This window comes from Trichosurus vulpecula, chromosome 4, assembly GCF_011100635.1.
Source record: "Trichosurus vulpecula isolate mTriVul1 chromosome 4, mTriVul1.pri, whole genome shotgun sequence".
Lineage (NCBI taxonomy): Eukaryota > Metazoa > Chordata > Mammalia > Diprotodontia > Phalangeridae > Trichosurus > Trichosurus vulpecula.
Genome location: NC_050576.1, coordinates 129,063,644 through 129,084,219, shown reverse-complemented (window position 1 = coordinate 129,084,219; position 20,576 = coordinate 129,063,644). Strand labels below are relative to the sequence as shown.

Sequence of the window (20,576 nt, the reverse complement as noted above, 5' to 3'; positions counted from 1 at the left end):
ACTTGGGCATGTTTGAAGGCCACATGGAGGGACCCAGTAAAAAGGAAGAGAAGTTAAAGATTACAGAGAGAAGGGAGATGTTTGAGAAGGCAATCTGCTGGAAAAAACAGGAGGGGACGGGATCAAAGGTACACATTTTGGGGTTGGCCCTGGCAAGGTGACAGGCTATCTCATTATGAGAAACTAGTGGAAAGAAGGAGAGAGTAGGGGATGATGTCAAGAGGTTTTGAGATGAAGACAAGGGGAGAAGATCATAAACAGCACATCACTTTTATTTTCAAGAATATCCCTTCCCACTCCCCTACAGAATTAAAAAAAAAAAAAAGATATGAAAAGGCAATTCAGCAAAATCAACATATCAACCAAGTCTTTTAGTATTTGTAGTGTTCCACATCCAAAGTACCTTCCCCCCCAATCCTCAAAGAAGGGAGGGAAGTTAATTTTCTCTTCTCTGGGTCCAAGTTTAGTCATTATAATTACACAGCATCCATTTTGGTTTGAAAAGGCTGTTTTTAAGTGAAATTTTACAGTTAAATATTAGTGGAAAATTTGATACAATATAAATAGTATATACCTGGAGGAGAGCCTATGAGTCGCCCAGACACATCTGATCCTGGTAACTTCTTCTTTAGAATAGGGACAATCTTCTCATCAAAGTATTCCATTGCCATGGAGGAAATATCCCTTAACTCTTGGAGGACTTCATGAGCCCGTTGTGGGGCTCTGGTAGAATTTACATATCTCAGCACACGATAAATTTCATCAATTACCTAAAATAATGAATTTTCATTAGTTTTCTAGATTAAAAAAAATTAAATTGAAAGAGAAATTTGCTCCAGAACTGCTAACGTGATTAATGGATTGGCCATTTATCACACTGTCACCTGCTAGTTTCCTTCAGTTATATTACCGTAAGACTGTGATAAATTTATATTTTTAAGTGAATTTGTGCTTATAGCACAAACCAGTTTTAAGTATTCAGAATTAGAAAGTATATATCAAAGAATCAGAGGATCACAGATCTACAGTTGGAAGGAACCTCAGAGTTCATGTAATTTAGTTCCTTTATTTTACAAGTGAAGAAACTGCGGACCAGAGAGGTTAAGAGATAGCAAGTCACAGAGCCAAGATTATTCTGTTATAGCAGGGATTCTGTGAAATGGCTTTTAAAAAATAATTTGAGAATTTCAATATAATTGGTTTCTTTTGTAATCATATGTATTTTATGTTATGTATTTATTATTTATTATCCAGAGAGGGGACACCAGGCTTCACTAGATTGCCAAGAGGATCTGACACAAAAGGCTAATCCTGTTTCATAATATTTCACAAAGGCATTTAAAATGAATGTGAGAAAAACTGAATGTGAACAAAAATTAATTTCAGATAGTTCCAAGAAACTTATCAGATGTATATGCTATTTATCCTTCCCTACTCACTCAGTGCCCAAAGCAAATTTTATACATTAAAAATGGGTACACTTCATGTATAAACATTGTTAATTATCCAAGGAATATATGGGAAGGAGTATCAGAGAGTATTCAAATGTCCTTGACCTTACAATAGAATGATATTCCTACTTTTTGATTTTTCAAAATGAACTTTATATATTTATGGAAGCTATGCAAATCAGCAGAGTTTGGAAAAAACTGAGCTAGGTTTAGAAGTATCAGCCAGTGTATGAGTATTAACAAAAATTAAACATAACCCACAAAGTCATTAGACATGTAAAGCTTACAAATTTATTTGTCAAGTATTTATAGGTGTTTCATGTTTCCGTCCTTCAGGAGAGCAGCAGATGCTGAGTTTTAATGTGGAAGGAAAGGAAAAGACTTAAAGATTTAGAAGAGCAGATACCTTTTTTTTTTTAATGGCTCCCCACCTGAGGAATCCTGGACTATAGGGACCACCAAATCTGACCTATTATGATAGTAACCTTACCTAAATACCTAAAATACTACATATACGACACCGTAAAATACAAACTATACCACATATAATTTAATTTTTCTTTCAAAAAGCATTTCAGGATCTTGTAGCCTGTTCCTTAGACTTTATGTTAAAGATTTTTTTTTTAAAAATAAGTTTCTAAATCAGACTTTTGCCTCGTATAGGGGGAAAAAATCATTATTTGTGTTCACTGGCTGGATCCCAGATAACCTAAAATTTAATTTATTACATGATTCTACTTTGGTAGTTATCATTCCTTTACTTTAGCTTTCTTCCTGTTTACAATTTCCTTCATTCTACTGGAGGACATTTTATGAAATATTTTATAATCCAAAGTAAGATAGCAACACAGTTAATTTCATAGGTTAGAATTTAGCATGTAAAATGGAAATTCAACTTTACCACTTCAGTAAGATTACAGTCAAAACAATATCTGTATGTGGAGAGAAGGGCAAAAATAATTAAAAATACTCCTTTCCTACATAAGACTGCTAGTCTCAGGAAAAGGAGCCAGAGATTTGGGCGATCCTGTCTTTCACCTAAAACTTGTGAGATTTCTTCCCCATTCATGTCTCTGGCATCTTCAAAGAAGTGAGGAGCCTAAAGGTAGAGAGTAAATAATGCTGGGCCAGTGTATTACAAGCTTATCTAGCCTATTTTTCTTTCCTGAATTCACTAAGCCTGGGAATCTTATTCCTCAAGCCATCCCTTGGGGTAGAGCCCTCTGGTGGCCAGATAAGGGTATAGACTGTGTTATGTTCTGCATCTCCTTCATTCTTTTTTTCCACTTAATGCTTATGTCAAGGCCAACAGGGGCACAAAGAATTTATTATCACCTCATGTAGATTTATCTCTGTGTGAGCATTGCCCCCACCCAGAACCCCACCATTCTGTACTGTACAGCCTAGATAGCTAGTATCAATTCTATGCTTTTAGTCAACTGGAAAAAAATAAATCAGATAGAGGTATTATAGAAAGGGGACAGCTAGGTAGTGCAGTAGAGAGAGTGCAGGCCCTGGAGTTGGCAGGACCTAAGTTAAAATCCTGTCTTAGAAACTTATTAGCTATGTGACCCTGGGCAAGTCACTTAACCCTCTCTGACTCAGTTTACTCATCTGTAAAATGAGTTTTAGAAAGGAATGGCAAACCAGTCCAGTATCTTTGCCAAGAAAACCCCAAATGGAGTCACAAAGAATCAGATATGACTAATCAATTTCACGACAACAAAATTATAACAATAAAAATACGAAGATGAGAATGGTAAATCCTCAGAAAGCTTACTATGCCCCTAAAGCACAAGAGATTCCCACATACTCCTCTGGGAGTTGTGATTTAAAAATACTAGTTTTATCTGAAGACCTCAAAATAAAAGTTTTTTTAGAGTGAGTTGCGCTTATAGTGATTTGCTGCTGCCCCATTTCCTATCAGAGGTCTCTCTGCATCCCATCTGGCTGTTCTTGGATGGGTCTGATTCAGGGCAGTCCCTTGGTATTTAGTTCATGTTTGATACTGGAACAAAATTCAACAGTCAACAAAAGTAGATTTAATTAGCCATAGCAGAAGGATATTACACAAGGCTCTGCCTTGTGGACACTTTGAGTTGAATCAGCTGAGCGAAGCTCTCCTGCCCAAGTTGCCCATCCTGGTCAGTTGGCCAACCATCAGAAAGCGCCAGGAGTTCCTCTGGAGCTGTTTATACTCAAGAGACCAGAAGTGATGTCAATAGCCTAAGCCTTTAGTCTCCTGAGTCAATCAAGTATTGACTGGATGGTTTCAATATCTATCTATCTATCTATCTATCTATTTTAGAGAGGGAGAAGGCAGGGCAATTGGGGTTAAGTAACTTGCCCAAGGTCACACAGCTAGTACATGTATCAAGTGTCTGAGGCCAGATTTGAACTCAGGTCCTCCTGACTCCAGGGCCAGTGCTCTACTCGCTGCGCCACCTAGCTGCCCCCAATATCTCTTAAAGGAAAAACTAACCCTGAAGGGGTGGGAGAGAAAGGTTAGAGTACTGTTCTCCTTGCTGACACCTTGTTAAGGAAAGATTGACATTTCTAAACCAGTTAACACCTAGAGAACATGTTAAGAGCACTGACTATTTAAAATAATATTTTAAAATATATCACAGCACAACAATGAAACAAAAACTAATCTTATAATTATATAATCAGAATTATTTAATAATAAAGATATCTAGCACTTTGAAAACATCTTCTTCATGTCCCCTTCTGATCTGTCCTTTTTTAATTGTATGCATATAAAGTTTCTCCCCTTTAAAATGGTTGTAGTCACTAAGTATGTGGTTATTCCAGTTCTGCTCTTTTTGTGCTTTTTCATTTCTTTATGTTTTTTGAATTTGTCATTTTTAAATTGCCTAATAATTTTCCTTTACATTGATACATGACAATTAATTTGTCCACTTCTCATTTGACATACTGATTGTTTTCTATTTTTTCTCTATTACAAATAAAGCAGTTATGACTATTTTGGAACAAGGTTAGGTCTTTTCTGATTTTTAATTATACCCTTAGGGTCCATGGATCTACAATTAGTTTTGTAATCTTATTGATCTTGAAAACTATTAATTTACAGTCCTACCAAAGATGTAACTGAATGCTAGTTTCACATAGCTTTGCCAACCATTACTTTAAATTATTTAAAATTAATTTTCTCCCTCTTTGGTATGTATGAAGTGGTATCATAAAGTTGTTATAACATACATTTATATCATCATTAGAAAAGTTAACATAGTAAGGCTTTGGAGGTGAAGCCAAAATGGAAGAATAGCAGGAAGTAGTATAATGAATTGCCCACATAAAACTCCTCCGAACAGATCTAGAAAATGCATGAGACAGAATCCTGATGGGGAAATCTGAGAAAAAAAAAATCACAGTGAGTCATCTTCACAGACCAGAGATCAAAGAAGGAAGAAAAGGACCCATAGGTATAAAAAATTTATAGCAACTCTTCACAAAAAATTTGAAACTGAAGGGAAGCCCATCAACTGGGGAATAGCTGAACAAATTATAGTATATGAAGGTGATAGGATAATATTATGCTGTAAGAAATGATAAAGGGATAGTTTCAGTTTTGGAGTGCCTGGTACCATGTATTAGGTGTTTAATAAGTGTTTATTGATTGAAAGAGAAGTCAGTAACTCCATGAGATAACAAGAAATATTAAAACAAAGTAAAAAGACTGGGAAAATAGAAGAAAATGTTAAGGTGTCTCATAGGAAAACCAAATGACCTAGAAAATAGGTGGAGAAAAAAAAATGGAAGAATCAGTGAACTACCTGAAACCATGACCAAAAAAGAGCCTAAATATTATCTTTCAAGAAATCTTAAAAGAAAAGTCCCCAGATCTCTCAGAACCAGAGACTTAAAGGGGAAACAGGAAGAATCCACCAATTGTGTCCTGAAAGAAATCCCCCAATGAAAACTCCCAGAAACATTATAGCCAAAATCCTGAGCTTCCAGGTTAAAAAAAAAACACTCCAAACACTTGGAAAGAAAGAATTCAAGTACTGAAGTATAGTCAGCATTATCCATAATTTGGCAGCCAATGTAAAGAAGGAAAGAGTTTGGAATGTGATATTCCAGAAGGCAAAGGAGATAGATTCATGGACCCACAGTCAGGATCACACAATATTTAGCAGTCACCACTATAAAGGATATAATACTCCAGAAGGCAACAGTTCTAGGATTACAACCAAGAATAAACTACCTGGCAAAACTGAGTAAAAATGGACATTTAATGAAATAGAGGATTTCCAAGCATCCCTGATAAAAAAAGATCAAAGCCAAATAGAAAATCTGACATTCAAGGACAGCACTCAAAGGAAGCATAAAAAGGTAAATATGAGTGAAAAATCATAAAGGACAAAAAAGGTTAAACTGTTTTCATTATTATGGGAGATGATACATGTATTCCCTGAGAACTTTATCACCAGGGAGTACAGAGGGACCCCTAACTAAACAAAGAGCCTGGGTATGATTCTGTTTGGATGATCTCAAAAGAATAGAAGAGTGAGAAAGAGAGATACACTGGGAGAGGGGAGGAGAGGAAAAATGGTGAAAATTATCTCACATAATTGGGATATGTAAGGAAGAGATTATACAACAGGGAGGACATGGGGGGGGGAAGGTGTGCGTGGAATGGACAACACCTGACGCTCATTCTCATCTTAACTGGTTCAAGGAGTGGAGAATACACACATCCACAAAGTTGGGTACAGAAGTTCATTTTACCCAACAGGGAAGTAGGAGGGAAAGGGGTTTCACGAAAGAGGGGTAGAGGTAAAAAGGTGGGTAGATAAGAGAGACAGGGGTAAGAATAAAATGGATTCTTAAAGGGGGACACTCTTAAAAAGAAAAGGATTTGCATAACAGAATAGGATGTAGGGAAATACACAGTAACCATAACTGTGAGCATGAATGGGATGAACTCACCCATAAAATGGAAGAGGATATCAGAAGGGATTAAAACTAGAATCCAGCAATATACAATTTATAAAAAATATACTTGAAAGAAAAAGACACACAGAGTTAAAATAAGGGGCTGAAGCATTATGATTCTGCTGAAGTAAAAAAGGTAGGCATAATCTCAAGCAAAAGCAAGTATCATTAAGAGATAAACAGGAAAATTACATTTTATTAAAAGGTACCATAGATAATGAATTAATATCAATACTGAACATATAGAGACAGATGACGTAGCATCTAAATTCTTAAAGGAAAAGTTGAATTACAGGAGGGAATAGAAAGCAAAAACAAGTGGCAGCTAGGGGGCAAAATGGGTAGAGCACTGGCCCTGGAGTCAGGGGGACCTGAGTTCAAATCTGGCCTCAGACACTTGACACACTTACTATCTGTGTGACCTCGGGCATGTCACTTAACCCCAATTGCCCTGCCCTCCCCGCTCCAAAAAAAAAAAAGTAAAAACATAACCATGGGGGACCTCATTTTTACCCTTCTTAAACACAGATAAATCTAACCACAAAATAAACAAGAAAGAAGTTAAGGAGAAACAGAATTTTAGTAAAATTAGATATGATAGACCTCTGGAAATTGCTGAATGGGAACAAAAAGTAGTTTACCTCAGCTGTGCATGGTACCTTCACAAAAACTGACCATGTATTAAGGCATAAAAATTTCACAAGCAAATTTAGAAAAGCAGATGATTAAAAACATCTTTTTTCCTGACCATAATGCAGTAGAAATTATTCAATAAAGAAAGAGCCTTTGAAGCACAGACTAAGCATTAAGTGGAAACTAAATAATCTAATCCTAAAGAATGAGTGGATCAAAGAATAATCACAGAAATAATCAATAATTTTCTTAAAGATAATGACAACAATGAGACATGTCAAAATTTGTGGGATAAAGCCAAAGCAAAACTTAGGAGAAAATCTATATCTCTAAGCACTTACATTAATTAAAGAAAAAGCAGATCAACAAAGCAGGCATGCAACTAAAAAAATTAAAATATCAACTAATTAAAGACTCCTAATTAAACACCAAAATAGAAATCCTGAAAATCAATGGATTAACAAAATTTAAAGTAAAAAAAAAATTAAACAAATAAAACTAGGAGCTAGTTTTCTGGGGGAAAAAATAACCCTAATAAAATAAATAAACCATTACCTAATTTAATTTTTTAAAAAAGGAAAAACAAACTATCAGTATCAAAAATGAAAAAAGTGAATTCACAACCAATGAAGAGGAAATAAAAGCAATTATTAGGAGCTATTTTGCCCAAATATATTCCAATAAAACTGATAATCTTACCAAAATGGATGAATATTTATAAAAATATAAATTGTCCATAGACTAACAGAAGAGGATAGAACAGAACAGAATAGAAAAGAACTAACAGAATACTTAAATAACTCTATCTTAGAAAAGGAACTTGTATAAGCTATAAATAAACTCCATAAGAAAGTACCCCAGCACCAGATGTTTTTACAAGCAAATTCTACCAAACACTTACAAAACAATTAATTCCAATACTATATAAACTAGTTGAAGAAACACGTAAAGAAGGAATCCTATCAAATTCCTTCTTTTCCACAGATATGATCTTGACACCTAAACCACAGAGTCAAAACAGAAAAAAAAACCAATTTCCCTAAAGAATATTGATACAAAAATTTTAAATAATATACTAGCAAGAAGACTACAGCAATAGATGACAAAAATAATATACTATAACCAGGGTGAACTTATGCAAAGAATGCAGGGCTGGGTTAATATTAGCTAAACTATAAGCACAATAGACCATATTAACAACAAAAATCATACAATTATTTCTAGAGATATGGAAAAACTTTTGACAAAATACAACACCCATTGCTGTTAACACTAGAAAACATAGTAAACAAATGGAACTTTTCTTAAAATAATAAGTAGTAATAGGATAATCTAGAGTCTTTTCCAACAAGATTGGGGGTGAAGCAAGGATGTCCGTTATCACCATTATTATTCAATATAATACAAGAAATGGTAGCTATTGCAATAGAATAAGATAAAGATGTTGAAGGAATAAGCATAGACAATGAAGAAACAAAACTATCACTCTTTGCAGATGATGATTGTTTATTCTGAGAGTCCTAAGTTATAGCATATAAAATAAACCCACACAAATCATGAGTATTTCCGTGTATTACCAACAAAAGCCAGCAGACAGAGAAAATCCATTTAAAATAACTACAGACAACATAAAATACTTTGGAGTCTTTCTGTAAGGCACAGAGAGGAACTATATATAAACAGAATTACAAAATACTGTTTTGTATTTTGCAAATAAAGGACATCTAAGTAATTGGGAAAATATTAATTGCTCATGAGTTAGCTGAGCCAATATAATAAAAATGACAATACTGCCTAAATTAATTTACTTATTTAGTGCAATACCAATCAAATAACCAAATTACTTTATAGAATTAGAAAGAAATTCATTTGGAGGAACAAAATTCATCTGGAGGAGTAATATCAAGAGAATCAATGAAAAAAAAGGGAAGCAAGGAAGATTAGAAGTACCAGGGCTCAAACTATACTCTAAATCTAAAATCATCAAAACAGTTTGGTATTGAGAGTTTGATCAATAGAACAGAAGCAAGGAAGATTAGAAGTACCAGGGCTCAAACTATACTCTAAATCTAAAATCATCAAAACAGTTTGGTATTGAGAGTTTGATCAATAGAACAGTTATATACTATACAGAAACAAATGAACACAGTAACCTAATGTTTGATAAACCTAAGTATCCCAGGAACTGGGATAGGAACTCACTGATTGACAAAAACTGCTAGAAAAACTGGAAAGCAGTCTGGCAAAAAGCAGGCATAGACCAACATCTCAACACATACCAAGATAAGCTCAAAATGGGTGCATGATTTAGACATAAAGGGTGGTGTGTGTGTATGTATGTATGTGTGTGTGTATGTAATTTAATATAACATAGAAGAAATTACCTATCAGATCTATGGACACGGGGGAAGAGTTGACAAAAAAAGGGAGATAAAGAAGTTCACAGGAAATGAAATGGATAATTTTGATTATATAAAATTTAAAAGTTTTTGCATAAACAAAATCAATGTAGCTAAAATGAGAAGAAAAGCAGGAAACTGAGGGGAAAATCCTTGCAGTGTTTCTCTGATAAAAGTCTCATTTCTAAAACATATAGAGAACTGCATCTAATTTACAATAAGAGCCATTTCCCAACTGATAAGCTGTCAAAGGATATGAATGAGCAATTTTCAGAGGAAGAAATCCAAGCTATTAATAGCCATATGAAAAAATACTCTCAGCCACTAATAATTAAAGAAAAGCAAATTAAAACAAACCTGAGGTACCACTTCATACCCATCAGATTGGCTAAGATGACAAAAAAGGAAAAGGACAAATGCTGTAGGACATGTGGGAAGACAAGTATACTAATGTACTCTTGGCCGAGTCGTGAACTATTCTAACATTCTGGAAAGCAATTTGGAACTGTGCCCTAAAAGCTATTAAATTGTACTTACCCTTTGACCAGTGATACTGCTATAAGATTTTTATCCCAAGTAGATCAAAGATAGAGGAAAAGGCCTCACATGTATAAAAATATTTATAGCAGCTCTTCACAAATAATCAGAAACTGAGGGGACGCCCATCAATTGAGCAATCACTGAACAAGTTATAGTATATGAGGGTGACAGACTAGTATTATGCTATAAGAAATGATAAAAGAGATAGTTTCAGGAAGACCTGTATGAACTAATTCAAAGTGAAGTGAGCAGAACCAGGGGAACGATTTATACTGTAATAGCAAATCTTTATCTCTAAAGATAATCAACTTTGAAAGACTTAGCAATTGACTAACACAATGACCTACCACAATTTCAAAGAACTCATGATGAAACATGCCATCAACCTCCAGTTAGAGAACTAATGGACTCAGAGTACTTGCCTTTTCTTTTTTTGGGGGGGGGGGAGGGGGCAGGGCAAAGCATGGCTAATCTGGAAATGTTTTGCATAAACATACATATCTGTAATAGGTTTTGGGTTTTTCTGCCTTTTCATTGGATAGGGGAAGAGATAAGAGGCGAGAATCTGGAATTTAAAAAGAAAAGTCTATATTAAAAAAAATTAAAATAAAAAATGATAATCAACTCTGAAAGACTTAGTAACTCTGATCAACACAATGACCAACCACAATTCTAAAAGATTCATGATGAAACATGCTATCCATCTCCAGAAAGAGAAATGATGGACTCTGAGTGAAAATTGATGCATATTTTCTTTTTTTTCTTGATTTTGTCTTCATTTTCTTGTTGTCTTATTGAGTCAGTGTTTTCGGTCTGGCCTGTTCTACTTTTCAGGGCATTCATTTCTTTAGTGAAGCTTCCCATCATCTGTTCTAAGATGTCAATTTTCTTTGCCATTCCTTACTCCCTAGTTTTCCCATTCTGTCTCTCTTGTTTAATTTCCTCCAGGTACTCCAACAGTCCCTGTGGCCATAATGCCAATATGGGGTGGGCAGGGCCTGCCTCCTGCTGATTATAGTGGGCTAGATTAGGCCCTTCCTTCAAGGGGGTCCTAGGCTACTCCGGTACTGAGCTCTGCCTGGGGGCTCTCCCTGCTATATCATATTACATATTATACACAATACAGGTAAGCTGGTCCTTCCACCAAGATGATAGGGGGTCAAGGGCTACTGTTATATTAGGTCCCAGGCACAGGCTTCAGGGACTGACTGTATTTTGTCTATATCCTTTCACTTACAGCTAGGTTCCGGCCCCTGGTGCCACAATAAACCCAACTGGAATGATCAAGACTGTTCTCTTTGCTAGGCTAGGACTGAGTTTAGGTGCTACTGTGACTGGGCCAGCCTCAGGATGTATATGGCTCAGTCCAGGAGTGCTACATTGGACCTGCCCAGAATGCCCAGAGGCTGCTTTCTCCAAAGCTGGGCTTAGATAGCCTGCCACTGACTTGGGGAATGTTGGGCTCTGATGCTGTTTGCTTCAGGCAGGTAGTGATGTACTAGATCCACACAGAATGCCTCAAAGTTGCCCTCTAGCAGCCATAGGGCATGGCTTAGGCTGAGCTCTGGTGCTGCAGGGTATGAGCAAAGAATGCTGGGACTTCCCTGGAAGGCTCCAGAGTTTGCTTATATTCTGCTCTCTATAATATGTCCTTAATCTGCCCAAATTTGCCTATGTCAGCATATCTCTGCAGGACTTTGTAGTCTTTTCTATAGATTCCTGGGTTAGACAGGGAAGACAATTGGTGATTCTTTCCAGCCCTTAGATTAGCGTATCTTTAAGCCTTGATAGAGTGTTTTCAGGGAATCAAGGAATCTCTTAATTCTGTCACACTGTTACACACTTCCCATAATCCCCCTGTATTTGAGAAAAAGGTATTTTTCCTGATTTTTCCATTACCTCTCCACTATATTTGTGTGGTATAACTTATTCACTACTCTGTTTAATTCTGTAACCTGTGTTTATCTTTTTGCTTGATTATTATATTTTGATAATGGTCAGTGAGAAACAAGCATTTATTTTTTATATCAAAAATTTTTTAATGAATAAAAATCTATGTTCTCCCCCTCCCCTTCCAATGGAAAAAAGAAAAACAAAACTCTTGTTACAACAAATATGCATAGTCAGTAGAACAAAACAAATCTCATCATTCAACAAGCATTACTAAGCACTTACAATGTTCTAGGTACTGTGCTAAACCATGGGGATCATATTCTCATGGAAGACAACATGCAAACAATTATGTTCATACAAGGTAGATGTAAATGGGAGGTAATCTCAGAGATAAGGCACTAGCAGTGTGTGTGGAGAACCAATTAGGTGTTGACATTGCTAATAATGATTAATTTTCTGTTCTTGTGTCTTGTAAAAATGTAAGGTATTTTATGAATTTGACTTTGTATATCTAAATTTAAAATAGAAAAATCTTCAGAAGTTGTTCCTTTTTAGGATATTAAATACTATTTCTCAATGCAGTTTGGTTTGAATTAATCTTTACAGAATATCATCACTGTCACAGCCATTTTTTAGTTGACTATTACATGACTAGCATTTCAAATGAAATACCTAAATCTTTTTTTCATTAACAGTGAAACTGTTTACATTTTAATGTCTGTTTACATTTAATGTTACAAATATTAGATTTTACTTGTCTTAGATTTTTTGCTATATTTAGCAGAAAGTAACATAACTTAATTTCACAACTGTATCTGTAACCAAACTTTTTTTTGTTAAATTATATCATATTTCAATTTCTCTAGCTTCTTCTATTTTTGAAAGAGTGGACAAATCTAGTGATAGTGAATGATGCCTGATGGTATATAATTAATTGGATTCTTCTTCCTAGCAGCTCTAAGAACTTTTTATTTGTTCAAGTCAATAAATATTTATTAAGCGCTTACTCTGTTTTATGTCCTATGTTCAGTCCTGGGAATACAAAAAAAAAAAAAGTAAAAAAAATCTCTGCTCTCACAGAGTTCATATTCTAATGCGGAGAAAACATGCAAAGAACTATGTGCACAATATATATATACAGGGTAGATGAGAGGCAAAGGAAAGGCATTAACATTAGAGGGACCAGGAAAGGACTGTGGTAGGAAGCTGGATTTTAGTGGAGACTTGAAGGAACCCCGGAAAGCCAGGAGGTGAAGATGAGGAGGAGGGAGACATTCTAGGCATGGAGAACAGCCTGGGAAAATGCAGAGTTGTGAGACAGGGTATCCTATGGAAGGAACAGCAAACAGGCCCGTATCACTGGATTGTGAAGTGCATGGTGGGAAATACTGTGAGAATACCGGAAAGGTAGGAAGCAGCAAGGTTATGATGACTTAGAGAACCAGAGGCAGTGACATATACGAGAGGTTTTGAAAGTGGAATGAAAATGATTTGGCAACAGTTTCGATCTGAGAGGATGACTCTTTAATTGCAAGCCAAGTCGACTGGAGAATGGTGGTGGTGCCCTAGACAGTAATAGGGAAGTCAGGGTATCAAGTGAGGGTGGGAGTGGGGAGATTAGTTCAGTTTGGGGCATGCTGAATTAACGATATCTATGGGACACTTGACAATGATATGTCTGGGTGAGTTCAATTTTAAATTTTTCTTTGGAGGACTTCTGTGAATTATTTCTTTTTGGAGTGTTGCATGTTCTTGATAGCTCTGGAAGAGGTTTTCTTGAATAATTCCTTAAAACATGTTTATTTAAGGAATAAATATATTGCTTAAAATAGGTATTACTTGAAAATTTAAAATACAATGGCCAGATTTATTTTCTTTTTTGCTGTGTTAATGATGTACTGATAATTCTGACATTTGATCTCTAGATCTGTGACTTTACATATTTTTCCTAAATATTTTTATACTACTGTGAAAATGATAGGGTACAGTCTCAGGGAAGCCCCTTGAACTCTACTTGAATCTTCCCACTTGATCTGGCCTTCCCCTGAGGCCATAAGCCTTACCTTATGACTAGGCCCAAATCTCTGTTCCCCTAAAACCAGCCTAGCCCTGCATTGTCTGTTATCTCTAGGTGGCCTTCAGCCATTTCCCACCCTTAATCTCCCTCCTGGAGTCTAAACTTCTAGTCACCGTCCCATCAAGATCTTCCTTAGACTCCTCCTAAAGCCCTTCCCTAAACCCCTCCTCTAGTCCCTCCCACAATCCTTCTGTCTATCAGTCTCATCTTGTAGCCCTGCTCAGACTGTTCTGGCCCGCTGCCCTTAGCGTCACCCATGCTCAGGCTCCCTCAGAGTCTACCCAATGTGGTGAATCTTTAATAAGCTTTGTTCTTTGGCTGAGAAGGCTTGAGTGGAATTCATTTGGCAGGACTCGGTGCATCAATATTTTGGGGTCTCGAGCGCCCCTAAAAACACATGGTTTCCTAACCTCATCATTTTCCTTTAACCTCATTGAAATGAGCTCACATTCTTCCAACATACTTGCATTATCTTCTGGGTTTCCTTTTTTTACAATTATTCTTCTCTTTGCTGCCTTCTCTAGAGTTTCAATGTCTTTTAGGCTATTTTCCATTTTTATACATTTTCTTCAATGTTGCCTCAGAAAAATGTATTTGATTATAATGATATCTTCCTAACTATTTTTCTTGGGACTTTAAAAAATGAATTGATTCTTTAATTTCCAGACAGTGGATATCTATTTTCCAGTTAAGCTTATCTTTGGGGTTTTCTTGAATTGATTTGGTTGTTGCTTCATTTATACATTTTTCCTGGGTTTTTTTCTTCCTTTCTCCATTAATGCTCAGCAAAATGCTTGTCATCAAGCTTTTCCTTCTCACTTCCATCCCACTCCAGGTTTTCTTATTTAAATATATATGTATTTTTACTATACAATGTTTTTTGGCCACTCCCATCCATTCAATTTTATCTATTCTATTTCTTTTAAATAAGATATAGCCTGCTAAAGCTGTATTCCAGTCATCATCCCATCCACCATCCAAACCCATCCCACCAATTTTAATGCATATGCATATGGTCAAATTTATCTCTGTTACTAGAGTTACCTTTGTTATGTATACTTTGTGCATTTGTATATAAGCACCTGAGGCCATAGGTTTTACTGCTGAACATCATAATAACAGGCACGAATACTGGATTTGGAATCAAAGGTCCTGGGTCAAGTACCTGCCTTGCCACTTACCATCTGTGTAACTTTGGGCAAATCACACAGGGTCACACAGAAATTAAACGTCTAAGTGGAATCTGACAAGTTGTATTGTCGCTTGTCCATGGGTCACAAGAGAGAAAGGATAGTAGAGACAATTCACATTTATATAATCCCTAAACCTCATCAACTACTAGTTTCAATCTTTTTCCTCATCAAGCTTTTTGCAAAAATTACAATAAGTGACAGAATAAACTTCAACTTCATACCTTCTCCTTTTTTTTCTAAAGTCTACCTGACTTTAGGTCTTGTGGCCTTGAAGTCACAAAGTAATAATGATGATAATAATAATAATAATAATAATAACTACAACTAACATTTACATACTCCTACTATGTGCCAGGCACTATGCTAAGTGCTTTACAAATATTATCTTATTTGATCTAAGTGGGACAATTGAGGCATATATAAGATACTTTGACTCCTGGGGCGTTATAAAAATATATTAATGAAAGAAACATGGTATGCCTATTTCTATGTTAAATATCAGCTGGACTTAGTTTTAAATGTCTCAATAAAGCATTTTCCCCCTACAATTCCAGGTTTGGAACTCTACAGTGTGTCTTTCTGAAACATTTTTTCTTTTCTTCTACTACAGTATGAAAAAACATAACACGAGTTCTATTGAAAGGAACATTGATAAACTTAGGGACATCATTAAGCCTTTGGTTAGTTGAAGGATTATATAGTTGGATAGTGACTCAAATGTGTGTGTGTGTGTGTGTGCGCACGCACGCACGCGTGTGTGTGCGTGTATACACACACAAACAAACCAATTAACAGAAACTTGTTGAGTGATAGAGGAAATTCTGATGAAAATGGCAAAATCCTGCATTTTGTCAAAACAGTTTTACAAAAACAGGATCCACCATTTGGCAGTACTTAAGTCTCCCAGTTCTAGGGTAAGCCATTATTTTACCTTTCCTGGAATGAAGCAACAGAGATTGGAATCCACATACTTCATGAAAGTCATATTCAACAGTGAGAGCCTTGTTTCTACAGCAGCAAGGATGTCCGCATGACGAGCTAATGAATGATTTCTCCTTTCTGACTCTCTCCTATAATAGAAAAGGCAACCATCAATAGCACTACAGACTAAAATTTCAAGCAGCCTAAGTGCCTTAACGAAACAACCTTACTACTATATGCCATATTATTTAAAGAATAATGGTTTACATTAGGATTAGGTCATGGTTAATGTGTTACTGTAAACAAATGGTTAATGTGGAGAGGCAGAGTGGCCTAGCAGTTAGAGAGATGGCCTCAGGGTCAGGACCTAAATTCAAGTTCTGACTGACCTATACAGGCTATGTGCCACTGGACAAACTACTATGTATCTCATTGGCCCAAGCATTTTTAAGACTATAAGATACAGAACAATTGCTGATCTGCTTTAGTAGGAGTTTCCCCATCAGAGTGCCTACACTTGTCAAATCAGAGGTCCTCACTAAAAATAATAATAAATTTCACTACATCCACATACCCTAACATGTGCTAGCACTCACTGCTAAATGGTTACACTGATACCATCCTGGACTCCTCAGTCTCATAGACTCAGCTGCCAAATCTTCTTTCTATCCCTTGCATTGGTTTCCTTCCCTGCACCCAAATAGCTACCACCTCAGTTTATGCCCCCGTACCCTGCTGCCTGGACTTTTTCAATAGCTTCCTAACTGGTCTTTCTGGGTCAAATTTCTTCTCTCTCCAACCCATCCTTTCCATAGCTGCCAAACTGATTTTCCTAAAATATGATCCTATTATTCTCTTACTTAATATACCTCCAGATCAAATATAAACTCTATTTGTTATTTAAATCTCTTCACAACATGTGCCCAATCTACCTTCCAGTCTTACTGCATACTATTCTTTCTACATACAGTGTGGTCTAGTTAAACTAGTCTATCACGTGGCAGCTAGGTGGCGCAGTGAGTAGAGCACCGGCCCTGGAGACAGCAGGACCTGAGTTTAAATCTCACTTGACATACTTACTAGCTGTGTGACCTTGGGCAAGTCACTTAACCCCAACTGCCCTGCCAAAAAACAAAGCATAGTTTTGCTTTGCATAGTCTATCACAATTACAGATCTTTGAAAAGGTTATTCCCCTTAGCCACCTCACACCTACCTCTCAAAATCCCTGTTTTCCCTCAAGGCTCAGTTTAAGCACTATGTTTCCTTGATCCCCAAAACTGCTAATGCTTCCCCACAACCCTAGGTCCAATCATCTTGCATCTTTTTTGTACAAGTGTGTACACACACACACACGCACACATTTTTTTTTCTGGCTAGATTATAAAATTCCTTGAAGGAACTATTTTCACTTTTGTCTTTGTATCTTCAGCATCTAAGGGGACTGGCACATAAGTAGGTACTTAATAAATGCATACTGATTGAAAGAGGGAAAAAAGCCCCACAACTAAAAAAAGAACTGGATTGCTTCTATTCCTCTAATAGAGTCCTCTTAGTGAACTTTAATGCCTCTAACTAGAATGGAAGTGGTCCTGAGTTCTCAAAGTCTAGGCCTAAACTCTAGTTTTGAGTATAGCCTTGGTACAAGAGTTCATGTCTCTCATTTCGGCATCAATCTAGTTAAATTCTGAAAGACTTATTCCAGGTCTGCCAAAAATATGATCAAGGGATCAGAGATCTGGAGTTGGAAGGGACTTTAGCTGTCATCTAGTCTAGAGAGAAAGATAGGGGCTGGACTGCTGATTTCAACCAGTATAAGGAAATCCCAAGTGAGAAAATTCCTACCAACGCAGGTTGGCACTTTCTTTGCAACAGATATTCTTAAAGGGCTACCTAAAACACTGAGAGATTAAGGGATTTGCACTTAGGTCCTCCTTTCTCTGACACATATGGGCTATATGTCCCATTCATCTGAGAACCAATCTTGTTAAATTCAGAGAGAGAGGTGCATCATTAGATTGATCAACAGCATGATCACAAGATTACAGGTTTGGAGTTCAAAAGGATCTCAATTGTCTTCCTGGCTTCAAGGCCAGATTTCTATCCACTGTGTCACTGTCTCTCTAGTCTAATACCTTCATTTATTATGTGGGAAGTTAAGTGATCTGTGTAAGGTCACAAAGAGTCAAAAATGGCAAAACCAGAATCTGAACCCAGGTCCCCTGACTCCAAATCCAGCAGCTATGATGCCCAAACTGAGTAGCAGCTGACATCTAGAAATTAAAGCAGCTCACCCTAAGATTATGGCCACTGGATAGAACCTTGGATATCCTTAGGAAGCACTAAGCATGTTGGTTTTCAGGCTATGGTAAGGTGAGGGAGTCCATGATGGTCTTGAATTTTCTGACTATGGCAATTTTTGTGGAAGGGTATCTTCAATGGTGTGAGAGAGAACCCACACCAATGAAACCACAGATAATTTTTATTCTAATCACTAAAAATTAATAGATGAAACCACTATTTTAAAACTTTGCACCTGTTTATATTTTTAAATGGGATTTCATTATATAAAATGTCTATTAACAACTTAACAGTTATTCCCTCTGTATCTTCATCAATGTTCTTATGATGTGACATGATAGCTGTCTTCAAGTTTTTCATATGGAATCATCATGTAGAAGAAAAATGAGACTTAGTCTCCTTAGCTTCAGGGAAAGAACTAGAAGCAATGGGAAACATTTGCAGAGGCAGATTCTAGAGCAGCTTAAGGAAAAATTTTGGAGTACAAGAAAGCAATACATTACTTATTAGTAAAGGTGTCCAAACATATACCAATTCTTTGGGGATATTGTACAAAGTCAGGTACAGGTTGAACTAGGTGGTCCCTGAAACCTTTTCCAACTCTGAGATTCTCTGGGCCACTGTCTATTAATCTTTATATGTGTGCTTATGCTTTTCCTTCTACACAGATGGGGCTCACATGTCTGATAGTCTACTGGTTCCAATTTTTTTTTTGTTTTGCATTATTTCATATGCCTTTCTACTCCTCACATTTATTTATCTTAAGGACATTGTGACATTCTATATTACAATGATGTACAATTTTTCAAAGATACTCCCTATTAGAAACTTCTCTTTAGGCATGTGCCTAATTCCTTAATAACACTGATTTTATTATTCAATAAACAGCATTTATTAAGCACCAGGCACTGTGTTAGAATCTGTAGATACAAAGACAAAAATGAAAGGTTATTGACTTCAAAGACTTCATGTTTTATCAGAAGTAACATGGGCACATATAAATTAAACATAAAATAAAAAGAAGATAGTTTTTGGTGGGGGAAGGCACTAGCACGTGGGGTAATTAGGAAAGGCCTTATATAGAAGACAGTGCTTAAGCTGAGCTTTGAGAGAAACTAGTGATTCTAAGAGGCAGAAGGAGAGAATACATTAAAGATACAGCACACATTCTGTGCAAGATGACCTATGTGAGGAACTACAAGATAGCCAATTTTGTTATATTATAAATTTCATGAAGGGAAATAATATATATTAAGGCTGGAAAGGAAGGTTGGATCCTGGTTGTAAAGGGTTTTAGGTACCAACAAGAGAAGTTTGCAATTAATTTTGGAACAGGGATTCTTAATTTGGGGTTTGTGGACTTGATTTTTTAATATTTTGCTAATTGTATTTCAATATAATTGGTTTTCTTGGTAATCCTATGTATTTTATGCATTTAAAACATTCTTCTGAGAAGGGGTCTATAGGCTTCACCTGATTGCCAAAGGGGTCTATTACACAACAAAGTTAAGAAGCTTTGTGATAAAGGTAATGAAGAAGTACTGGAATTAATTTATAGGTGGGAGAAGATGTGATATGGTTAGGCCTACACTTCAGGAACATCACTTTAGCAGTTATGTGGAAGGTGGATAGGAGAGGGCAGAGATTTAAGGCAGGGAGGCCAACTGTCACTAACAGCTTATCAGTTACTCCCTCAGGTATCCTTATCAATTTTCTTAGGGGTGAAAGCTGTTTTCAAGTATTTGAATCACGATCCTCTCCAAGCTCTGCTTCTGACTCTCTAGACTTCATCACTATGACCCAGTTGCCTTTTCATCTTATGAGTTCCCTCATCCCCTGTGGCCTTCTCATCCTGGCAAATCACTACCCCTGCAGCCCCTTCTCCCACTGGTGAGTTTTTTGGAACCCCATTTTAAAGAAGGGCTAAGGCCAGCCGTCCTTCATTCCTCTCCTGGCTCTGCTTCTGACTCTCCAGATTTCACCACCATGCTCTCAAGTGAGTATCCCTGTCCAAACTTATCAGGTCCCTTTTCTGTGTTGTCTTCCCTCAATAAGAATGTAAGCTCCTTGATAACAAGGACTCTATAATTTTGCTCAGCACAGTGCCTGGCACATAGTAAGAGCTTAATAAATGCTTGTTGATTTGACTTGTCATGTGGAAGAAGGATTGGACTTTTTCTGCTTAGCTAAGAAGGAAAGAAAAGGCAATGG

At 36.5% G+C, this 20,576-nt stretch overlaps 1 protein-coding gene across 1 annotated transcript in view; it reads right to left on the bottom strand.

Annotated features, from left to right (window-relative positions):
* FBXO28 (F-box protein 28) overlaps positions 1–20,576 on the bottom strand; it is a 61,637-nt gene that overhangs the window by 11,819 nt on the left and 29,242 nt on the right. The window contains exons 3-4 of the mRNA XM_036754694.1: positions 16,077–16,215; positions 575–770 (exon numbers count right to left, since the gene is read on the bottom strand). Coding sequence (XP_036610589.1) covers positions 575–770; positions 16,077–16,215 — 335 coding nt within the window. The remainder of the gene's footprint in view (positions 1–574; positions 771–16,076; positions 16,216–20,576) is intronic.